This window comes from Crotalus tigris, unplaced genomic scaffold (assembly GCF_016545835.1).
Source record: "Crotalus tigris isolate CLP2741 ecotype Arizona unplaced genomic scaffold, ASM1654583v1 scf7180000018030.5226217, whole genome shotgun sequence".
NCBI lineage: Eukaryota > Metazoa > Chordata > Lepidosauria > Squamata > Viperidae > Crotalus > Crotalus tigris.
Genome location: NW_024096786.1, coordinates 4,389,154 through 4,414,304, shown reverse-complemented (window position 1 = coordinate 4,414,304; position 25,151 = coordinate 4,389,154). Strand labels below are relative to the sequence as shown.

At 38.4% G+C, this 25,151-nt stretch overlaps 1 protein-coding gene across 1 annotated transcript; it reads right to left on the bottom strand.

Annotated features, from left to right (window-relative positions):
* Positions 1-71: 71 nt before the first annotated feature.
* Positions 72-25,005, bottom strand: GINM1 (glycoprotein integral membrane 1). The gene is made up of 8 exons (XM_039346894.1): positions 24,503-25,005; positions 16,378-16,437; positions 13,934-14,030; positions 10,577-10,728; positions 8,556-8,712; positions 7,206-7,336; positions 4,563-4,726; positions 72-3,103 (listed from the first exon to the last, which is right to left on the bottom strand). The coding sequence occupies exons 1-8, from the start codon at positions 24,617-24,619 to the stop codon at positions 3,001-3,003; spliced, it is 981 nt and encodes a 326-aa protein (XP_039202828.1). The 5' UTR covers positions 24,620-25,005; the 3' UTR covers positions 72-3,000.
* Between the last annotated feature and the right edge of the window lie 146 nt (positions 25,006-25,151).

Below are 25,151 nucleotides of genomic sequence, written 5' to 3'. Positions count from 1 at the left end.
AATATATGTGACTTTAAGAGGAGAACAAACAAATATATGCCAGTCGGTCCAACAACGGAATAATGACAAAGTTAGGGTGATAGGTTTATTTGAACAAAAATTTCACAAGACCACAGTGAGTGACAGCTGCTGTTTTCAAACTTAAAGCTTGAGGGGCATCTAGATGTCCCATACAGAAAATAAGACATTTGAAGTAAATATTGTAGATCAGCGGTCCCCAACCTTTTTGGCACCAGGGACACGTTTTCTGGAAAACAATTTTTTCCATGGACTGGGGTGGTGATGGTTTTGGTTTTACTCGCCCACCACTCACCTCCAGCTTTGCAGTCCAGTTCCTAATAGGCCGCAAACTGGTAATGGTCCATGGCCCATTACCTCTGCTATAGCTCTTTCACCTGACCAACTAATATTCTATTTTTAAAAAAATACTTTGGAAGTTTTCAATTTTACAGAATGTTCATTTAAAAATGTTTTATATTACTCATCTTGCTTGCTTCAAGTACTAAGCTACCATCTGGTAACCGATAGCTTAACCAGTACTTCGCTTAAGGGCTCTGGGTCTGCTGAGATCACAGCACATTCATCCAAATTTGCTATGGCCCAGCAGTTTCACTTTTATTTAGTTTGAGCTTTGCTAGATCTTCCACATGCTTCAACCAAATTTCTTTTAAGAGCTGGTCATGGATTTTTCCAACCCATGGCATGATTTCCAGAGTAATCAATAAGAAAGTGGGCATTACGTTATGCAGCAGATGTGCCCAAATGATTGCATCCAGAACCTCATCGGTTATTATGGGCTGGTTGCAACATCTGTTTCACTTTTGTCTTAGACTGAAGTCCCTAATATACAATTATAGAAATGGTAGCCAGCACATTTGGAAATCATCTTATTTTTTTTTTCAAATTAGTTTGAAGCAAGATTCTGCATTCAACAGCACTGTCACTATTAATATTACAGGAATTGCATTTTGGCTTTTTCACCAGGGCAACATATCAGCACTCTGAAGACTGACACAATCTGGCTGATTTGATGACTGACATCAACTGTAGCAACAATAATCTGTTCTTGGACAACTTAGATATTTAAATCATTAAAGTTGCTCAAGCTGAGCTGTATCAAAGTTGATGGTTGCCCAAGATTCATTAGTTATGAATATCTTGGTTTTGTCATAACATATGGTTAAGCCACATGGTTAAGCAGCAGAGGTTTATATAGTGGTTAAAGGCACAGGGCTTGAAACCCATGGCTTCTAGTTCTGTCTTAGGTGCAAAACCAGCTGTTGACTTTGGGCCAATCCCTCTTTCAGCCCTAGGGAGAAGGCTTTTTTTAAAAAAAAATGGCACTATTTCCTATTTTGTTTTTAAGTATTAGATACAATCTAATGTATCACCACCTAATGTAGTGCTTCAGCAGTGACATCAACTGTTTCATATTCTTTAACTGACAGATGGCAGCCTTTATTTGAGATTCTGTGCTCATGTTTTTCAATGCTGCCATCTAAACTACCAACAATGGGTTGTACTGAAATGTTTTCTAAAATCATTTTAAAGCAGTTGGATATAATTGCTTCCACAACTCAGTTATTCAATTCTAGAGCACACAATAGTGTCCTGTGCCTTTCTGATGTGTCTTCCATTGAAATGTACACTAAGGCAGCAACTGCGATATTCTTGGTGATGTGCAGCTTCTTCTTTGAGTTCTACAATGTTATTTTAATATTCTTGAAATAAATGCCTGTGTTGGTAACAATCAGCAAAAGTGGAAAAATGTCTTAGGTAAATTTAGTTTTGGAGCAATGAACATCAATGGATTGTGCCTCTCATTTAGCAAATGTGCTAACAACTCAAAACACCTTATTTCAGCATTCACCAAAACATCAATTAACATAGTGTTTACATACAGGAAACATGAACGCTATACTATTTCCTAATTAGCAGCATTTCCAAACACCAATTATGGATTTTGATACATGAGAAAGTGACTTACAACTCAGTTAAAATAAACTGCTTGTAATTAGTCCTATCCAAACATGAACAGTTGAAGCCACAAGACCCTACTTAATATTTATCTACCACTAGAACATGATAAGACTACTTGGCAAATGCAATGAACTGGATCCAGATTTGCTCCCTATTCAAATTTGAAAAAAGAACTTTACGTGGTCTCCAGTTTATATCAAGAAGCAAATTTGCAATAAGATCTGATGATCTTACGAATCAGTATATAAAAATGCTCTGAATTTATACAGTACTTTTAGACCTTTTGTACCCCTAGATGAAAGACATTTGTAGTATATTGTAAGTTTTTAAGAAGCACATTTTTACAAATGTTCATAAATTCAGTAGGAAAAACCCTGAAAGTGCTTACAATATCAAGATTATTTTTTGGGAAAATTCAAACAAAAATTGCACCACTGTTTATTATCAGAGCAGTATGAAAACTCTTTTGCTTTTGACTTCTCCCATAAGGCACACTTAAGGGCCTAAAATAGCTTTTAGGATTATCACAAGTCTATACTCCTGTTGATGCTACTTATTCTGTTCCATTAGTCTGGGTCAAATTTCCTGGATTAGCCTGGTGTGTCCTGTAGCCAGTAGTTGGGAAGATACAGGGTATCATTTCAGGGAGCAGGAAATTATTTCACTGAACTTAGAACTTATTGAAGTTCTTTTGCAAGGAAAGTTTTTGCAATCAAGAATATATTATAATGGTTGAAATGAAAAAAAAATCCAAAAATTATTCTGGGCCTCAGCCTTAATTGTCCTTTAAATATGAATCATTCATAAATTTAATAAAAACAGCAGGCTGAGAACTGTTGTGAAATCAACAGTTCCCAAACTAGAGTCCTCTAGATATGTCACAATTATTTATGAATACTGGGAATTGTAGTCCCAAAGTCTAGAGGGCAGTACATTCGGAAGGCTGAATTAAGTAATATATTAAAATCCAAGTGCCAAGTTCATTAGGTCAACAAACTCAAATAATTACTCATGTTTTTTTTAAATACATTTTTCCTCTATGTTGTTTATCTTCTCTGGAGTAGCTGGAAGTAAACTTATTGCAGCCACAGGTATGACATTGGCATCAAGTTGAAGGATTCCCCTAGGGGGAAAAAAGTCAGTTAAAATACTAACTTCAGAAATATGATCATATATAAACATTTCAACTTCACAGTTAAAAACAACTCAGGAAAAGTGTTTCAAAATCTAAAACCAGATCATTGGTTTCTGAAAATGGCCTACATAAACTTCAAAGATTAAAATGTAATTAAATCTTGTTTCAAAGAATTCTCAGGATGAATGTTATCTAGCAAAAAAAAAAAGAAATCCATCCACCTGCCTCTTCCATTATCCGTACTCCCGGAGGACTACCATTGTCATCTAAGTGATTTATAAGAACTGGGGCTAGGGTTTTCCTTTTCTTCATTTATTTCCTCATCTTCTTTTTCTAGTGTGCAACGAGAAATTAGTACCTCAAACAATCTGCTACTTGCCACAAAGCATTGTAAAGAAAGCAGTCCTGGCCCACTTATGTATAATAATATATGAGTGGGGGCCATTGTGAATGCGCCTTCCACAGGTGGGACTCCTTCAGCCGTTAGAGGTTTCAAAACCGTGAGAGGGATGCTAATGGCAAGCTGTTGGCCCCTAAGTCTGAGCAAGTAGGAGATACTGACTGATAAGCTTTCAGGATGATTTACCATAAATTTTTCAGAGCTTTTGTGAGGCTCCCTAAGAAAAAAAAAATCTGACCTGTCTAATGACTCTGGGCTAACTGCTAATTTGTGGACACTCGTGCTCTTCATTTTTCCCAGTTGTGTTGAAATGGGTGTGCAAAGATAGAGATGAGACCTATTGGGGCATGGAGAAGGACTCCTCTGGATTATTGTTGTGTATCTTCTGGCTCCTGTTTGCAATTACTGGAAGAACGAAATCAATTCTGTCAACTAAAGCATCTCGTCTTTATCTGATGCTGCTTTTTATGGGGCTATGGAGGGATGGGGAGGAACCAAACGAGAGTACTTTTCCTCTTCTTCCCACTTAGTGTGCATGCTCTAAGCAGAGCTCTTGCCAGAGGAAAAGATAAGGGAGAAATCCATCTAGCATCCTCACTTTTTGAATCATCCAGTGATTATTTCCCATTAATAATTAATATTCATAATTTAATTGTTTGGATGTATAAGGCCATCAAATCAAGACCCAAGGTGTTAGTTCCTTAACCTTGTGGTTATATAAACCTTGTGGTTTAGTTTTGTTTTTATCAATTTAATTACCGTAAATGCCGGCATATAAGGCGACCCGGCGTATAAGACGACCCCCGTCTTTATAGCCGGGCCGCATTCCTAGAACGTCGTCTTATACGCCGGAAACTACCAGTATTTCCGGCGTATAAGACGGCTCGGCGTATAAGACGACCCCCGTCTTTGGCGACGATTTCAGCGCTCGCGGAAGTCGCCTTATACGCCGGCATTTACGGTAGTCTAAGCTTGAATAAATATGTGAAACCTCTATCACCAAAGGAAGTTTGTTTTGAGATAAAAGAAACTTAAAAAGATGCTTACTTGCTTTCACACGAGGGACAAAACACTTTTAATATTTTTATGATTAAAGTTGCTCCTACAACTCCAACCACGACGACTTCCATAAAATTAAAGAACACAGGAAAAGAATTGAGCCAAAATGTACAAAGCTCCTTTCTCAGATCTTCCACCCACTGGCACATCACCTGCAAAAATAACAACACGGCCACTGAAATCCAATAAGGGCACCTGCAAAAGCCCATTTTTCTTTGGTCGTTTGTTGCATCCATTTATAATTCACACTTCTGTCACGATGTGGGAACTTCACATCTGTTGCTTGTCTTTACAAACATTACTCTTTTGCCCCTTGAAAATTCCTTGGCCTATTTTCCCACATTGTTTGAAATAATCTCCTAGTCTCACTGTTCAACTTCTTTTTAACTAAACCCCTACATTCATTTCATTTTTTATTTTATTTTTCTCAAGTTAACTTTGACCCAGCTGAAACTTTATAGCCCCTTTCACATATACCTAACCGGGAACAATGTCACGAAAACAAGGAAAGCCAAGTCCCTGAAATTGAAATAAACTTTCCTGATAAATATTACCTTCTCTGTGGATTTCCAGGGAATAAATAACTGTAGGGGAATTGGGGCGGGTTTATGAATTCTGTGGTCTTTTGTTTCAATAATACCAAACTCAATGGGTCAGCTGTCTGGCTTAGTAGACAGGAAGTGGTTCTGCATACCACCAGTGGAAACAAACACTCTATATGCAATTCCAGATCCTGCCTCTTTTCATCTGACCTAGGTCACGTTAAGTTCGGCCCAGCCATCCTTTTGCCTTCTCTCTCTCTCTCTTTCTCTCGGTCCTGCCCTCTCCCCCCCCCCCGCATTTCTAGGGCAAAGAGAAGCTGCACTTGCCACCAGTCTACCAGGGCCCAAAACGATGCTGCAGCGGGTTTGGGCTAGTAGCCAGTCCAGTGCTACTGCTGAGCCAAAAAGGCTATCAGCTGCCCTATAGCTATCTGGGAGCACCTTACTCTTTTTATAATCTTTGTGGTGAGCAGGCATGCAACCTAGTACTAATTTCAGGGGAGCTTGATTGTTCTGGATGGATGAATTTAGCAGCTGCCAATCAGACAGAAATCCATCAGGGGCCTAGCTTCTGTTGGGAGACACATTTAAGTCCTGGCTGAACTTCTACCTGATCTGTTGCTTAGGGGTATTCCTCACTTAACATACACTCATTCAGCAACTATTTGAAGTTACAACAGCAGTGAATGAGGGGTAATGATGACAGGTCTTCATAACGGTGACCGCCCCGCGTGATCGTAATTCAGGTGCTCAGTGATAAGTCCGCAATTATAACACTGTGGTGGGCTGCAGTCATGTGATTGTCACTTGCAACCTTCACTGCTGGCTTCCAACAAGTGAAATTGATGGGGAAGCTGACAAGAGGTCATTACTGGCAATCATATGACACCAGTACAGTGTGACCACGAGGGATTCAATAACGATGGTAACTAAAATTGCTGGAACTGCCGTCATAAGTCAGCACAGTCATGTGACATCATGCCTTGCTTAGTGGGAGAGTTCCTGGTCCCATCTGTACTAGCTTTTCAGAGTAGCCTTATCAGAAGAAAATCAAGCTAATAAACTGTTAGCCACCTCCATGAGCATCAGGAAAATTGGGAGACTGTGAGTCATAGTTCTGCTTGAGTCACAAAGCAAGGTAGGTAACCTTGGGCCAGTCACTTTCTCTCAGCCCTAGGAAGAAAGCAAATGCAGACCATTTCTACAATCTTGCCAAGAAAACTGTGGGGACTAGTTGATATACCAATAAAGGAGAATATTTGTAGCTCAGGATTGAAATGAGGGGTTCTTGATGCTCTCTGAGCTTCGTTGTTTCCTTGCAAATGGTAACATCATTGACTGTTGCACTGATGATGTTACTTAGATTGGATAATGAAACATCTTCAAGAAAACAACCAAGCTCAGAGAGCGTCTCACTAGTTGAGATAGTCACCAGGAGTCAACACTGACTCGAAGGCACGCAAACACACACATACACATAGCCATGGGAGCATCAGGTGAAGGGAGAATGGGGGAGATGCCATAATCTGAACATGACGGTCATGTTTGTATGACTGAAGTTGCACTCCTTAGTATATGTACCATATGCATGTAGAAAGGGGGAGGACTTCAAGTACACAGTTGCAACCCCATCTGAACTTTTTTATCTCCCTTCTAATTACCACCTTGTTTCCATGCCTTTTTATTTTTCTTGGACTTAGTTTCTTTGATGGCACTTAGCAATAGCAATAGCACTTAGACTTCTATACCGCTTCACAGTGCTTTACAGCACTCTCTGAGCGGTTTACAAATATCAGCATATTGCCCCCAACAATCTGGGTCCTCATTTTACCGACCTCGGAAGGATGGAAGGCTGAGTCAACCTTAAGCCGGGTGAGACTCGAACTGCCAAACTGCAGGCAACTGGCAGTCAGCAGAAGTAGCCTGCAGTACTGCATTCTAACCACTGCGCCCGCAGGGCTCTTCTTGATAGAGTGACTGAGAAGATACCAGACACATCAGGCACCAATAATTTCCTCACCTATCCATTAACTCAAATTACCGTAGGTGAACATATTTACCATTCACAATCATTGTGACAAAAACATACCTTATAAGATGATGGTGAGTCTGTTCTGAGTGGAGTCTCTGGCAATTTGCCAGGCATTGTCTGTTCATCTACAGTAGTTTCTACTTGCCTGAGAAGATAGTGACTGGTAGTTTGTAGAGGACTTTCAACATCTATTTTATAAAAATAAAAAAGATAGGTAGGTTGGTTGGTTGTTTTAAAAAACAATGCTGTGAGCAAGTAAAAAGAAGCAGGGTATGGACAAGCAATAAAATCCAAAAGTGCAAAACTATTTAAATCTTTTATAGAATTATGGGGTTGATATAGACCTTTGGTCATCTGTTCCAACCCACATTGCTGCTTCATGTTTAGCTTCCAATTGACAAGGGCGCTTTTCTTTAAGTAAAGAGACAGACTAAGTAAAGAGACAAGTAAAGAGACAGATTAAGCCAGGTTTCCTCCATCCCATGCTAAGGGCCTTACATTTTTCCTATAAAGATAATAAAATTTTACATATTTCCATTCTATTTACTTTGGCCCACTGCCTAAGTTGCCTAGATCTTTTTTTAAAATCTTCTTTCATGTAAAGTTTTAACCGAATCTCCCAGTTTTATGATATCTGCAAATTTGATCAGGATTCCCTCATCCAAGTCATTGATACAAATGTTGAACGATGCAGGGGCTAGGACAGAGCCTTCTGGCCCTTGGCTCGATGCTTCTGGCCAAGCTGAAGTGGAAGCATTAATGAGCACTTTTTGGATAGGCTGGTTCAGCCAACTATGCTATCATCTTGTCCAAGGTCTCTCAACTTTCAGCAACTTTCAGATGTGTGGATTTCAATTATTATAACTCCCCGAGGAATTGAAGTCCATGCACATCTGAAACTTGCTAGGAGAGAAACACAGATCCGGCCCATGTTTTAATTTTTCCTAAGACCATTATGAAAGAATACAAATAAAACAAAACCAATTGTACCCCATATTAATGTGAATTGCCTATAAAGAGAGGCCAATTTATGGCTATTGATGTGACCATCAATTTTTTGAGTGGTAGAGTCATTACATCCAAGGTAAGAACTTTCTGATCATTGCTTGCATCATTTTATATATTTACCTGGCTATGATATTCTTAAAAAATCCATACCTAAAAAGTCCATGAACACTGAATGATTCCAGAGACAGTTAACAATGAATCAATTTAATCAACTCCCTTCTTATGAAGAACTCTCAAAAAAAGTCTGAACCCTTAAGTAAAATGACCAGAACCAAATTCAATAGCATCTTTTTAAAGAAAAAAATAAGAATCACTTACATGAGATAGGGGGGTATAAAAACTGAATGAATGAATGAATAAAACAAAGTCCAACTCTTGCAACTCAACAAGACTGAGTACCTTTTCCTGCAAAGTTTGGAAGTGTAAACAAAATATCATTGTTCCTCGGGCTGGAATACAGCATGCTTTCCTCCAGAGGCACAGTGTAGTTTGTATGTCTCAGGACTTGCTGATCCTTTACCAATAGGTCTATTTCTATGACTTCATCTTGTTTAACCTGCAAAAGAAGTGTAACAATGGGAGCTATTTTCTTATTCACACATGTTGGGAATGTCAAGCTTTTTTTTTCTATCAGAGCAAGTGTTGCAAAAAGTGATTTCAAGACAAAAGGTTGATTTTGTTTAAGTCACAGCTAAATGGGCTCCTAACCTTTTTTTTTTTCCCCTCACCTCATGAAGTACGTGAAATATTAGGAGGAAATGCTCTCTGGTTGTTATTCATCATCATCATCATATTGATATCATATATATTGTATATCATAACATCAGGGAAAGCAAACGGCTCCCTTTCTAGCATCAATATGGATTATGTTTTCTCAGTGAGGAACAATCAATCAAAACAATCAATCAAAAGAAACAAAGATGAAGTCTGAACCCAAACATTAATTTCTACATTTGTACTGTTTGAGTGAATGATATGAATTCTGAATATTTTTAGAGGCAAAATAAAATGTAACCCAAGAGTTACTACTGTATTATTTAATTAGAAATTTATAAATAAATTGTGACTAAAGATGGGACTCCAAGAGACACATACATTTGTATTCCCCAGTTTACTATATTTAACACTGTTAATTTTTGTTCATATTTGGAGGCTTTCTTCATTATTTAGGGCTATTCTTTATTTTAGATAACTTTATGCCTTTGGGAATGGGCAGCATACAAATTAAGCAGATAAATAAATATTCCATCTTCATTCTAGGAGGTAGAAATAATATTTTCTCCCTCTCTTTTCTTTCTTCCCCAGTAAAACCCTCATGTCAGATCAGTTGATCTGAAAAGAGGGACTGGCCCTAAGGCACCTAGTGAGTTTTTCTTCTGAAGGATTCATTGGCACCTGGATCTTCTTAGTCCTATCACCTTACCCATTCCAGTTTACTGGCTTGGCCAAACTGAAGAAATCAATGTGTTCTTTTCCAGCTAGCCCACAGTCCCCATTGTTATTTTGGCACAGGTAGCCCTGTGCATGAATTGCATCAGCATCTCTTAAAAGGCACTGCTAATTCATTGCCAAAAGTCACAGGATACAAAGGAATGATTATAAGCTGCCTTTTCTCTCTCCTTAATTTAGACCAGTGGTTCTCAACCTGTGGGTCAGGACCCCATTTGGGGTCGAACGACCATTTCACAGGGATCGCCAAACAAGGCTGTCCGCCATTTTTTCCCCCTTTTCTTTGGCCACACCCCTGGCACCCAGTGATGTATAAGTGGTTGGGGGTCACCACAACATGGGGAACTGTATTATGGGGTCGCGGCATTTGAAAGGTTGAGAACCACTGATTTAGACAAAGAATATTCAGTATAAATCTCTAACAGCATTTTGTTTTATTTGCAGTTCGTTTCCTAATTATAGGTAGTCCTTGTTTAGCACCCAGAATAGGGGTCGGCAAATTTGTTGCCAAACACCACAGTCACTAAGCGAAAAATCATGTGAGCACAACCGGCCTGCAACAATACTTCTCACTTGGTTGTTAAGCAAAACATCATATGATTGCAACTTGCAGTTTTACTTCTGTCTTCTTTACCCTGTTTGTCAGAAGTTTGTCTTTCCTCCATTTTCTGGAGATATGTAATATATATAAACATTCTTAAAATATAATTATATAAATACTATCAAAATTCCTGCAAAAAAAATTACAAAAATATAAAAAGGGTGCTATCTTTGAGGGCTTTTTAAATAAAAAACAATTACATATTTTAATACAAAAGAGGACACAGAACTGTATAACATCAAGCAGCAGTATTTTTGGCTTGTTGGCCAAGATAAACTATAGAACTAAAATGTGTGATCATTCAACAATCCTCCACCGTGGATTTATACCTAAGCTAGTATATACAATGATTTATAAAAAGAATACTTGCCTGCTTTTCATCTATATCTGTCACTTCTTCTTGAACAACAATCAATTGCAAGTTGGAGCTGGATGCCAATGGCCATTCGTGGACCATAATGCGAACACTGACAATTCCTAACTGCTTCTGATCCAATAAGGTATCATGGTTTCCATTCTTCACTATCAACAAATAACTGTATGTCATATAGTCGCCATGCAGAGAAACAAAATATCTAAAAACAAGTTACACAATAAAACAGTGTTGCAAACTGGATTGGATGCCATATTGTAAATCGATACCGAGTTAATATAATTAGCTGATATAAATTTCACAGTTATTTTTAAGAGAAATGACAGAGGGCTAAATAGTCTATTAAAACGGAAACAGGAATATTTTCTACTTTGTAGATTGTCTTCTGCAAAGATCATCTTTTGCACAATTACATTTTCCCACTCTCTCTTCTTCCTTCCTGCCCTAAGGGCAGTTCCTTTCTTCCCAAGTCTGCTTTGTAGGTTCTTCAACTCATTGAGTGAAGTTGAATACCCCTCTCCATACTATTTGATAGAAGCTACTGAATTACTAGGAGAAACTAACTTTATATAACCATTCTTACACCTAAAGGAAAAATTAGAAAATCCAGCAGTTCCACCTGTCCTATGTGGGCCACAGAAATCACTGAATAAAAGAGCTGACAGAAGGTATTTTGATTTACATTTAATATTTCAATGCAAAATAAAGCATCCCTAATTTGAGCCACCACACAACATATGAATAGCACACTAAATGACAAGCTCTTAGACGATTTTCTCCTCACTTTCAAATGGAAGCAGTCTTCCTATAATATAGGTTTCTCTCGATTCCGTAGCTCACCGCTACCATGCTAACACCCAACTTTCTTTCCAAACCATGTACATTTATGTTGATTTCAGTAGAATAGTAATTAGTGTTGCCACTGTATTAAATTTGCAGTGGCAAAAAACACGACTATCATCAGGATGTTTGTGTGGCAGAGAAGCCTTGGCATTTATTATGCACAACTAAACTGAGATCCAGTTTTGGAGTGTCAAGGACTTGTTCCCATGGCTTTTGATATTATGAGTACTGAATCTCCCTAATCTGACTTCCTCCCATTCCATTTAATCCGGTAAATTCAGTGACGATTTGCAGTCAAACGTTCTGCTTCATGTATCTGGGGAAAAACACGTGGCACCATATCATGAGATCAGGTGATTCTCTTCAGAGTTTAACAGAAATTCAGAGAAGTAAAGGCAATTAGCTACTACATTACTTCAAATGAAATTTTGTTTGAGCACTAAATGAAATGTACACTTTTCCACAGTGAAAACCCCATGAAACGACAAGGACTTTGTCTCTTTAGAGCAGGGATGTCAAACTGCTGGCCCGCAGGCTGGATGCATCATAGCAAAACCGTGCCCACCCCATTGCCAGCAATGGCAAAAAAGTCATGATACGTCGCGACACATCACGTGATGTTGCAAGTTTGACACCCCTGCTTTAGAATGTACAGGTAATCCTTGTCAATTGGGACCAGAATTTTGTTGCTGAGCAAGGTGATTGTTGAGTGAGTCACGCCCAATTTTATGACCTTTTTTGCCATGATTACGTGAATCACTCCAGCTATTAAATGAATCATGCAATCATTAAGTGAATTCGGCTTCCTCTGTTGACTTTACTTGTCAGAAGCCAACTAGGGAGATTGCAAATGGCAATTACGTGATACCAGGATGCTGCAAGCATTGTAAATACACGCCAGTTACCAAGCACCCAAATTTTGATCATGCAACCGTGCTGGAACAGTTAAGCGTGACGACCAGTTGTAAGTTACTTTTTGTAATGCTGTTGTAACTTTGAATGAATGAATGGTTATATGTTGAGGATTACTTGTACTAGATTTAGTTTGATGCTAAAAAGCACAGAAGAGATACCTTTAAAAAGGCCACAATGAACCACTGTTGGGATTCACTTCTTCTGCAGCATCTTTTTATACATATTGCTCTAAGCCAGGGGTGGGCAACCTTGGCTCTTTTATGACTCATGGACTTTAACTCCCAGAATTCCTGAGTCAGCTATGCTGAGTCAGGAATTCTGGGAGTTGAAGTCCATGAGCCATAAAAGAGCTGAGGTTGCCTACCCCTGCTCTAAACTATTAAGAACCAGTTTTAAAATATATTAGCATGTCCTTGAATAAAGAATAGGTTATCTCAGAAGCTAGCCTTGAAACTTGCCACAACCAGTATATCAGGTAAATACATGATGTACAAAACATTCATAAATAGCATGTAATTGCTATGGCTTCGTAAATTATGCTTATATGTACAATCAGGATCTTTCCTTTCAATGTAAGGCACATAATAGCAAAAAAACTAAACAAACCAGAATTTTTGCTTCTTCTAATAAGTATCATTTTAAATTTGTATGTGCTGGGTAATTCTTTTATCCTTTCAGGAAAATTTCCATTTTTTTATTTACAGAGAATATGAATTTGGAAAGTTTCATTAAAAAGTGTTTTGCTAAGATTATCTGAAACCATGCTTGTTTTTCTCCTTCACCAACTCAGCTGGATGTGTGCCAGACGAGAGGGACAGGACTTATCAGGGTGGAGTCACATCCTTGAGTTTCTACAGCTCAGCCTGCGATACAATAAATTAACCAAACAGGAACTTGTTCAGGGCTTTCATAAAAATCAGCTTTTAATCTCCATTTGTATTTTGTTCTGAACACACAATAATGAGCTACCCTGAATTAATTCAAAACTAGAAATAACAACCAATAAATAATCTTGAATTCTTTAGAAATGAAAATATATTGTTACTAACTTATATGCAGATGGGGTTTTTTTTAGTGATGGGAGTTATTTATTTATTTATCAAACGTATATGCCTGCCCATCCCATGAAAAGTGACTCTGGGGAGGCAAACAATAATGAAAGGTATTTCTCAACTTACAATCATTAGTTTAATGACCATTCAAAGTTACAACAGTGCTAAAAAAAAAAGTGATTCCTGTCCAGTCCTTATAGTTAACACAGTCACAGCATCCCCACGGTCATGTGATCAAAATTTGCTTGGTACTAATACATATTTATGATGGTTGCAGCATCCTGGGATTGCATGATTGCCATTTGTGACTTTCCAAGGGGCTTTGGAGAAGCAAAGCCAACGGGGGAAGCCAGATTTGCTTAATGGCCCTAGTGATTCCCTCAACAAATGCAGCAAAAATGTCATAAACTTGGCATGACTCACTTAGGGACTACATCCTTTAGCAACTGACGTCCCAGTCCCAATCATAGTCATAAGTCAAGGACTACCTCTATAGAGTTACAGAGGAACATAAAATCCAGATAGTGAAGTAAGAAATACTCACAGATTAAAGTTTGACATTTTATCCGTGTGACTCCGCTCTTCAGTGAAAAGTCATTTACATACACCTGACCGTTCACATAAGTAATATTAAGGACAACCTAAAGAAAATCCACAGAATATAATATATATTGAAGGTACAGGGTCATAAAAAGGGAGTTTTATACATTTCAAAATACAAAGTTGACCAGGTTTTGTTTAATTTATACAATCATGATAGCAATTATCCAAGTAAGTTATAAATATAAACAATTCAAAATTAGTTACCATCCAAATATGCTGATAAATTTGCCATCGTTATGCTTTCATCCTTTAAAAGAATTAAAGGCCATAGTAGCCCTCACTGGTTTGTTTTTCTTTTTGAGTCAATGTGGATTCCTGGTGACTGCCTGAGCAAATTTCTGCAGTCAGTAACAGTGAAATCAATCAGTGGAACTGCCTTTAGAACTTGTGGGTGCTTTATCACTGGAGGCTTTTAAGAAGAGACTGGGCAGTCATTTGTCTGAAATGGTATAGGGTCTCCTGCTTGAACAGAGGCTGGGAGCAGATCAGGGGTCCCCAACCTCAGGTCCGTGGACCGGTACCGGGCCACAGCATGCCAGCAACCAGTCCGCACAAAAAGCAAAGGCCCATCCGTGGGATACAGGCAGCACACAAAGCCACACACTCTCCGGTCCGCGGAAAAACCTTTCTCCTTGGAACCGGTCCTTGGTGCCCAAAAGATTGGAGACCTCTGGACTAGATGATCTCTAAGGTCCCTTCCAACTTATTATTCTGTTGTGTTCTTCTTGGTAAGATTCCGGATGCAGCTTGTCATTATCTTCTTCTTAGGTCTGAGATAGATCCAGCTGGCTTTGTGCCTAAGGTAGATCTAGAAATCCTCGTCTCCTGGTTTCTAGCCTGGGGCCTTAACCACTCCTCCAAACTGGCTTGATCTCTTACTATATTGCCACTGATTTTAGTGATTTTGGATTGTATCTTAAAAACATACCGTATTTTCTGGTGTATAAGACAACTTTCTAAACCCTGAAAATCTTCTCAAAAGTCAGGGGTCGTCTTATACCCAGGAATATATGGGTAGCTGTTCTCTGAATTTAAAACTAATCTGTCCCCTAGTGGCCAGCCCTATTTTTTTTACAGAAATAAGCACTAACAGGACAAAGCTTTCTAGCAGCAAAGGAGCTCCTATTGTGCTCATCTATAAACAGAAATTCAATATTGTACTGTATTTTCTGGTGTATAAAATGACTTTCTAAATCCTGAAAATCTTCTCAAAATTTGGGGGTCGTCTTATACGACCAGTCACCTTATACGCCGGAATATACGGTAACCTGTATAGTATTACTGTGTGCAAAAACTAAGGTCTTGCAAGAGGAGCAAGAAGCAGAATGTACACTATTTGATAGGAAGTCATTGAAACAATAAAAACTTAATTTCTGGCTGTAACTTAGATACTCATTAAATGACAAGCCACTGCTTCTCAGTTTTGCTTACCATCATTAGCAAAACAGTTACCTAGCTTGGATAATGAAACATCTGCAAGAAAACAACCAAGCTGAGAGAGCACCACTTTATTAATTATTCTGTTAAGGTAAACCAGTCCTTTAACTCAGACTAGTACCTCGGACTTCTAACCAGCAGTGGAAAACCATGTTCGCTGTTTCTCCATAGACTCTGTAAGCAAGGGCTAGGAACTATGATCAGTATATCTCAGGAACACTAGGAACAATGAAAATAGCTAGGCCTTTTGTCACCATCAACTGAGAGGAGCTGAGCAAAGTCCACGTATTATCCACAGGACTTCATAATCTGTCAGTTCATACTATAAAACTATGTACTGACAAACTACTATGCTCGAAAACTGTACAAAGGCATACAAAATACATACATTCAGACACATTGCTATGTATATAGAACAGTGTTTCTCAACCTTGACAATTTTAAGGCATGTGGACTTCAACTCCTAGAATTCCACAGCCAGCAATGCTAGCTGTGGAATTCTGGGAGTTGAAGTCCACATGCCTTAAAATTGTCAAGGTTGAGAAACACTGATATAGAATAATGCCAATTAAGCACCATATCTGAAACCAACAAATAACTCCTAACTTTTACAAACCCACAGAAGTAGTACAGACATAACAAAACTATTTATTGAAAGGAATTATGTGAATATTCCTAAAATGTTAATCAACAACTCGATATATTTACTGTACTATTATAGTAACGAGAAAGACCCAGCGGTGGGATTCAAATATGTGAACAACCGGTTCTCTGTATGGATGCCACTTCTGGAAGTCTGTTCTGGGCCTGGTTCTGCCAAAGTAGTACGAACTGGCTGAATCCCACCACTGGAAAGATCCTTAAGCTGACTTTTTTTTTCTGATGAATCACAATAGTAAAAAGAAAAGACTTTGCTAAATAAAGTACAGGAAGTTGAACATACAATACCTGTCTTTCCTGAACATCCCCGGTGTTTTCCAATATATTTACTTTAATCTTGATGTTTTCCTGAAATAACGGAATGAAAGGAAAAAAGAAAGAAGAGAAAAAGAAAGAAATATTCAGTACAGTTTATAAACTAAATTAGGTACTTAATTCAATTTTTAGTTTGTGAGACAAATTTATGTTTCCATCCACAATGTGGCCTGTCAGGATCTAGCATTTTTGAAGTCTGTATCTAAATAACCAGGGTCGAAAAACTGAAAGAGGAAAAAAAGTACCACAAACAGGTTCAGTGACCCCAGAATAGTAGAGTCCAGTGTCATGCATATAACTATCAAGACCCTAAAGTGCCTTTTATACCTAATTATACATACTATGCTGACCATAAATACAAATTGTCTTGCTGTGCTGCTTTATTATGGCGGGGGGGGAGGCATGTTCCTGTAAGGCAGTGGTTCTCAACCTGTGGGTCGGGACCCCATTTGGGGTCGAATGACCATTTCACGGGGGTCGCCAAACAACGCAGTCCGCTATTTTTTTCTCCCCTTTCCTTAGCTGTGCTACTCCCTTTTATTCTATTGGCTTTTGAAAGGCCATCTCTGCCCTGCTGAGCCCGCCAAAAGTCCCATTCTGCAAATGGTGCTGCACCAGTTGAGTAGTCCTCGACTTACGACCTGTTGGGGGTCACGGCATTAAAAAGGTTGAGAACCACTGCTGTAAGGGATGAGCAAAGATAGCCAGGAGAAAATGCCAAAAGCATATAATCTCTCAAGGCTTGAACATCATTCCAGCTACCCAACTAAAGCACGTAGCCACCTATATTGGACAGCAGCAATATTGGAAGATATTAAAGGCAGATAATTGCTTTAGTGACAATGTCAAAGCCATTGTTTCATATTGTGCTGGAGGACACATTGGAAAATAACTCCTGTATTATCAAGAGACCCATATAGATATATAATAAAAACTGACTGACACTATGATTCCAGATGATAAGACCTTTAGGTCATGCTAGAGGAACAACTGAGAATCTTTCAGAATACCAATCTGTTTATGACGTGACTGAATTAAGAAATGTAGGATGCTCAGTTGCTAACTTCCCATGCAGGAAAGGAAAATCCAAAATTGCAGAGACAGAATTACAATAGGAACATGGAACATAAGAATTATGAACATGGAAAGTGCAACAGAGTGAAAGATGAAATTAATCATTTACATTGACATTTTAGGCATCAGTGACCTAAAATGGATTAGAACGGGATACTTTTATTGGGAAGATCATAGTATGTACTACTTAGGACTAAGAAGAAACTAACCAAACTAACTAACCAAAGAGAGAAGCAACCTAGAACTAAGGAGAAACTTCCTGACAGTTAGAACAATTAATCATGGAACAACCTGCCTCCAGAAGCGGTGAATGCTCCAACACTTTAAGTTTTTAAGAAGAGACTGGACAGCCATTTGTCTGAAATGGTATAGGGTTTCCTGTCTGAGCAGAAGGTTGGACTAGATGACCTCCAAGGTCCCTTCCAACTTTATTATTATTATTATTATTATTAAGAAATGGTCTTCTTTCATAGTCAGGAAAAAAATATAGCAAGACCAGTATTTGGACACAGTGCAATCAGTGGCTGAATAATATCAAGTACATTTCACAGACAACCCTTCAACATGGCAATTGTCCCATTTTACTCTCCAACTACGGTAGTCCTCAACATACAACAGTTTGTTTAGTGATTGTTCAAAGTTACAACAGCACTGGAAAAAGGGTCTTATCAATCTTTTTTCACACTTACAACCGGACAGGTTCCTAACATGCTCTTTAGCATATTGTGTGAACTCAGTTATGTTAACTAAACGTTCTTGGCTACTATGTTATTTCATGTTATTTCTGTTGTTTTAAAATGTAATTGTTTTTATTATGTTTTTATCCAGTTTTATGAATACAAGATGGGTGACCATATATATTTACTAAATGAACAAATACACATACCCATCATTTCTAAAGAGAACATCAGAAATCACTCTGAAGTCCTCAACCTCATTGATCAAGAACCAGAGGAACTGCGGAATGATATCAAGCAAGTTGCTAAACATGAAAAGTTAAAAAGACCAAACATCAGAAGAAAACAACCAGATAAAAAACAGCAGACGTAGCCAAGAAAAGAAGAGAAGCAAAAGCAAAGAAAGACAAAGATCTCAGAAAGGAATTTAATGAAGAATTTTGGAGAAAACACAGACAGTATTGTAAGGTCATCTGTAAAGATATCAAATATGAAAACAAACAGAAAAACAAGGTCTTCCAAAAGATCTCCATTGTAGGAATCGTCTTCTGGGTTGCAGAAGAAGGTTCCTACAAGGGCTAATGTATGCCAGGGGACAGATAGTAACTGATTCAAATAGGAACAAACAAATAAGAAATGAGTTTACTGAAATTCTGTACAATAGAGATGTCAACATCCAAGATATCTTAGAAAGAATACCCTATTTATAAGAACCTTTAGTATTAGAGGATGATGTTAGTTTAGCACGGTAGTCATTAATAAGTCATTACAGATAGTCCTTGACTTACAACAGTTCATTTAGTGACTGCTCAAAGTTACAAGGGCACTGAAAAAAGTGACTTATGACTATTTTTCACACTTACAACCATTGCGGTATCGCCAAGAACACATGATAAAAATTCAGCTCCTTGACAACTGACTCTTATTTATAATGGTTGCATTGTCCTGGGATATTGTGATCACTTTTGCTGACCTTCCGAGAAGCAAGGTCAATGGGGAAGTCAGATTCACTTAACAACCATGTCACTAACAACAATTGCAGTGATTCACTTAATAACTGAGACAAGAAAGGTCATAAAATAGTGCAAATTTCAAAATGTAACAACTGTCTCACTTAGCAACAGAAATTTTGGATTCAATTGTGGTTATAAATCAAGGACTACCTGTACGAAGTCAGAAAGCAAGAGATGTTGATGGAATACCTACAGAAATATAGCAAGCAACTGAGAAAGATTCAATAAAAACTATAACCAATTATGCCAATAAATCATAATGGTGAACAGATTGGAAGAAGTCAGTCTATATATCAACAACAACAAAAAAGAAACTTAACAAGGTGTGCAAACTATTATAATATCTTTAATTTCACATGCTAGCAAAATAAAACTTAGCATCATCCAAGACAGGTTAGAATCTTACATGGAAATGGAGATACAAAATGTTCCACCTCACTTTAGACATGCCAAGAAACATGAAAAATTATTGCTGATGCATATTGGATAATTTAAAAAAAACAGAATCATGCAGTCAATAGTTTCCCCTATGATACTCTATGGAACTTGGACTTTGAAGAAGCAGGCTAGCAAGAATTCTGACACTTGAATATTGATGCACAGGGGAGACTCCCAAGAATACCGTGGATAACCAAGGGAACAAATGTACAGTTTTATATTTTGGAGGAGCTGCCATAGTATGACTGACTGTAATACTTTTATGGTTTTATGTGTGCATGACTAAGTAGAACAGCTGCTCCAAAAGACCAAGACCATGGAACAGGGTTTTTTGTATTTTTTTAACTATGTGTAAATATATTTTATAGGAATTGGGAAAAACAGAACTATTTACAGCACTGTGTCCAAACTTCCCCGCTTCTTCCTCTCTCCTGTTTCTCGAAAATCTTAAATTTTTTCTTTCTGCTTTCCAAAAGTATTTGCTAGCAAACATTCACTTCACTATTTAGCTGCCAACTCCCTTCTTTTCCCTTCTCCCTCTCCCACAACTTTTCAAGGAAAGAGAGAAATTAGCTGCTTTACATTATTGTGCATTTTTAAGATGTTTCTTCCAGCTTTTTCAGATCTTGATAGTCATCACCCTGCATTAATGTTGCATTATGCATCTCCCACTGGGTCTTCTGCCCAACCTATCCTGGTCTGAGGCTTCTTCCAGGTGTCCTTTTTCAGAAAGTCATTTGCCTCTGCCTCCATCTACCTTGGGTTTGGGATAAAACACATTCCTCTCTCTGGTTTTTTTATATTTCTTCTCCCTGTCACCTGTAACCAACATCTTCATCCTTCTAGGGCCAGAAAATGGACAGTGCCCATTTCCAATGCTCCAGCACACTCAAAGTGACATCTCTCTCCAACTATCAACTTGTCACAGTGACTCCAAAAACACTTATTATCTCAATGCTCAGTGTGGCCCAGACTATATCTCTCCATCTTTCTTCATTTCGTCTCTCCCCCTTTTATGACCCAAACTGGCAGTATCTCCCCCAACAATTGAACACTGAGACTCTTACAGAGCAATCTTTTAAAAAAAGGGTTGTTTCATCTTTTCTATATAAACCATTTCTGCAAACAAAAACCTCTAAACTCCTTTTCCACCATAGTGTGTGTGTGTGGGGGGGGAAACAATAGCCAGAAGATGGAGTGTAGTTTGGGAGACGATTCTGAGCACAGAGTAATTCATAAGAAAAGGTAAAGCTGGGCTTTCTCCTCACCTTTCATTACGATGATTCAGACTATCCCCAACCAAACTGCTATATTTTATATACAAGACTTTTGAACATCACCTTTTAGGGTAGAATACTTGAGCCTACTAGCGTGTGTGTGTGTGTGTGTGTGTGTGTGTGTGTGTGTGTGTGTGTGTGTGTGTGTGTGTGTGCTTAGTCATGTGATCACTCATTCTATCTGAATTGTCAGTCCAAGGAAAATAAAGTATTATTTTGAAGATAAAACTTCAGAATAAGGTGCTAGAAGTTGGGAAGAAAAAGGATAATCAGCCATAGTATCCTGCCAAGGGTAACATCCAGAGCAGAGTTCCAGTCAGGCTATGTTTTTACTACTGGAACCAAACCCTAAAATGAGGCATTCTTTTTTCCTTTCTTCTTCTTCCATTCAGCTGAGTCTTATTCTTGGAGACTGCCTAAACAAGTCACTGCAGCTTTTTTTGACAAGGTTTTTCAAAAGTAGTTTGACATTGCCTCCTAGGACTGAGAGAAAATAACTTGTTCAAGATCACCCAGTTGGCTTTCTGCCCAGGGAGGGACTACAACATCTGGTCACCTGGTTACTAGTTTGATGTCTTAACCGCCAGACCAAACTATTCCTCACATCAATGTATCTATTTTTAAGAAGGGTTGTGCCTATTGCTTTATAATTGGCACCGATATAGTTTTCCATTCCTAGAAATCAAATTTAAGTGAGCAATTTTATGTGTATTTTCTAGCTTATATCGGTACATGTATATTTTTCTCTGATTATTTGGTAGGAAAATAAACATTCTAAGTAATTTCTAACCTGACCAATGCTTGTAAAGCAGCTGGATATATTAGGGCAACACAATCTTACTTGCTAAATAGGTAGTTTACACTATTAAAATTTCAGCTTGCAATCTTATTAATTCAAAACACATTTCTCTCAGAGAATTACAAAAACGTATACACAAGACAAAACATAAACATCAAAGAAATTAATTTGGATCTTAAAGTTTCTTGCCTTAATCAGTAAATACCACATTATCTTCTTTTTTTACATATTATTGTTATGGAACAATGAGTATTAAGCTCTTCTCCCTTGTGGCTTCCCAGCATCCCTTGCGTTGCCAAATATATACTATCTATATTGTATTATACGGTGGAAGTATTTCCTTGGAAGTATTTCCTTAGTTCATTTAATCACCTTTCATTTCAAAATTCTCTGGGCCTTTCCACAATAATTCAGAATATTAGATTACACTATGATTTCTCTGACTCAAATGCAAAAAATGACCAACTCATTTCAACAGACCAAAGAAGATGTGACAGCTGTGAAGCATATGTCATCTTAAACAAATCAGAGAGGGGGAAAGTCTATATTGCGTAAATATTTGGAAAGACACAGGAATTATGCAATAATGGACTTGCATGACAATTGCATGAACAACCAATTTACTGCACATATTTTTTATCTTTCCATATTTTTAGCTTGTCCTATTAACAACTGGTTGAAGTTCTGTTCTAAAAATAATTTCCTTCTGAAAAGAAATTATATCAGGAAATTTTGTGATCAAACTAATCAATCAGATATTTAGAGCCTTCACACTTGGAAAAGGCAAATTAGCTGCATTTGTCATTAGTCAGCAGAAGCATCCACATCTGAAACAAGAGATCTACAAAACCAATGAATAACTCAGGCAGGAAATGAATGCAATGCCTAGAAGCAAACAAGATATGGTAGATGGGAAGAGATAATTCGCTGTCAGTCTTTTTAGGGAGAGACTAACCTACTATTCTTTTGCCACTTCTCAAATCTTCTGATAACTACCTGCTTAGAAGAATAAACTTGAGTAAAACAATAAGGAAAAGAAGCAAATACATTGGAAGAAGTGGAAGTAAGGGAATCTTTCAGCACGAGCTTGTCTCCTGATGCCTTCAGAACATACCCATGTCATTTTCTTGGCAACAGTCTGAGTTTTTCATTATCTTCCTTTAGCATATTTTTTTATCGTCTCAATCTAGCCTAAAGCTCTGGTATTTCCTGGACGTTTCCCATACAAATATTAACCAGGTCCAAGCCTGCCAGTCAGATGCTGCCACTTTTGAAGACTGGGGTAAAGTTGCTATCTTTTCATTTACACCAATGAATAGTAAATTTTAAAGAACAAATATTTTATTTAGACTGGGAACAAAGGTTTCTTGTTTGTTGGCTGAAGTGGAGTATTGAGTTTGACTCCTGATGCTTTCAAAACACATCAATGTACTTTTCCTGGCAACAGTCTGGAAGCAGTTTTTCACTGCCTTCCTTCAGTATACTCTACTTTTATGCTGAGTGTCTTCTACATCTTCATTCTCTGAGGTTGAAGGTTAAGGAAGGAAGGGAAGGAGGGAGGGAGGCAAAAGAACGCCAACATGATCTGCTGTTTCATTTCTTGCACATAATCATCTTTTTTACATGTAATTATCATCTTTCTTGCATATAATCATCTTCTCTGTAGTGAAGGGAATCACCCTGGGCAAAAAACTGGGTCAGAACTAAGGATGTAAGGAGGTTCTCTGCTTTAAAAAAAATGATCCTCAAACTCATATTTCTGCCCTACTGTAAAATACAGAGGACTTCCCATATGGCTTTGAAAAGCAACCTACAGATGTGAAAAGTAAGGCTGATAATCAAGGTCTAGCGCAGCTAAGTAAATATAGACCTGTAATCTTTGTTTTGACAGCTCTCCAAAAAGGCAATTCTTTCCTATTAAAGTACCCCATGGTAAACCAGAAGTAAAATTAAGCAAATTTAATTGTTTTATACAAGTGTGATAGAGTTTGTGGGCTTTTTAATCAATTAACATTATCATGACAGTTAACCACATTAAATATTTGGAAATGATATCTAAAACCACTACTGTGATGTTTAAACCTCAAACTAAGACAAATATAACCAAGGCAACAGGACAACAAATGCACCACAATACCTGAAATATTTAATTCATGTTTTACAAGGACATCAATACTGAAACAGACTTCCTTAGAACATATTGTTCTTTCCATAAAGAGCACATTTATTACATAAAGTACTCAATCCCCAAAATCTAATTGCATTACTACATACATTAAAATCTAATATGGGAGCAAGTTATATATCTAAAAGGGCAAGCTGCTGGGTATTGTATTCAAGACACACACACACACACACACACACACACACACACACAGGTACAAAAGGCCTCGATAGCACTTTTTTGTAAAACCATTCACTCACAATCATTCGGAAAAGTGATTTGTCGGATAAGGAAGAACCCCCCTATGCAAACTGCAAAAATCTTAGCATGTTATCCCAACACTTGCTTTAAAGAGCATGCAGGTACTACAAAACTGTTTTGCAAATGGACTTGGCAGAAAAGCCACCAGCATTGCAACATTGCGTGTCCCTACTTTAGTAGATCTCTCTTCTAAACCACCATGACCAGATGCTCACACACGCGAGGTGTCGAATCACACCTTCAGCTGCCCCACCTATGGCTCTGAAGGGAGACCTGACCTTTTCTCTTCTCCCCTTGCCCTACAACACACACATACACAAACACATTTTCGGGGCTCCGGTGCCAACCCTGCCAGACCTGAGCAGAGGCCCTCAAGGAAACTTTCCCTTGCCTACCTGGCTCACCACCCGGGAGAAGGCGGCTGTCGGATCCGGGGCGAAAAGGCTTGGAGGCAGCAGAAGGAGCCCTGCCACCAGCCCAAGCAACTCGCGTGGCCCCAGCGCTGCCTCCATCTTGGGAACTGCGCATTAAAACTAAGTGAAACATCAACAAAGCAAGAGGCGGCGACGAGCCGAGCAGAAGCTGGGAGGAGTCCGGCGGGGACGAGGAGGAAACTGCCGGGAAGGATGCAATACAAGCCGAGATGTCGAGCGGGGACGAGGTGTTTCAGGGTCCGGGCACGGAAAAGGCGGCGTAGCAGTGATTTCCCTTCGGTGGACGCCTCTGAAGAGTTGAAGACAAGGAAATCCAGGCGGGAGGGCGAGCGTCCTCCCCACCCCGGCCCCGCTCCGACCAAATGCAAAAGCTTTCTGCCCTTAAAACAAGGATTGGCAGAGCGCATCACAATAAGACCCCTTTCATTTAGTTGGACGCGATGAACCAGTGACAGCTCCCGGGCAGCTTCTGAAACTACTCTTTAGTGCTTTATCAGAGGGATTAAAGAAAAACTTGGTGGTGATTAAAATAAATAAACAAAATTCATATTAAGGCCAATCCATAGTTTGCAAAATAGTACTATGCTATATTTTTATAACTTTCCCAAGA

What these genes read in the sequence shown, in the direction of transcription:
- GINM1 (XM_039346894.1), bottom strand. Translation starts at nt 24,619, where the DNA reads ATGGAGGCAGCGCTGGGGCCACGCGAGTTGCTTGGGCTGGTGGCAGGG. An exon ending in TCTCCCGGGTGGTGAGCCAG is followed by an intron (nt 16,438 to 24,502) that starts GTAGGCAAGGGA and finishes CCGTTATTTCAG; the next exon opens with GAAAACATCAAGATTAAAGT. An exon ending in AAAATGTCAAACTTTAATCT is followed by an intron (nt 10,729 to 13,933) that starts GTGAGTATTTCT and finishes ATTTGTTGATAG; the next exon opens with TGAAGAATGGAAACCATGAT.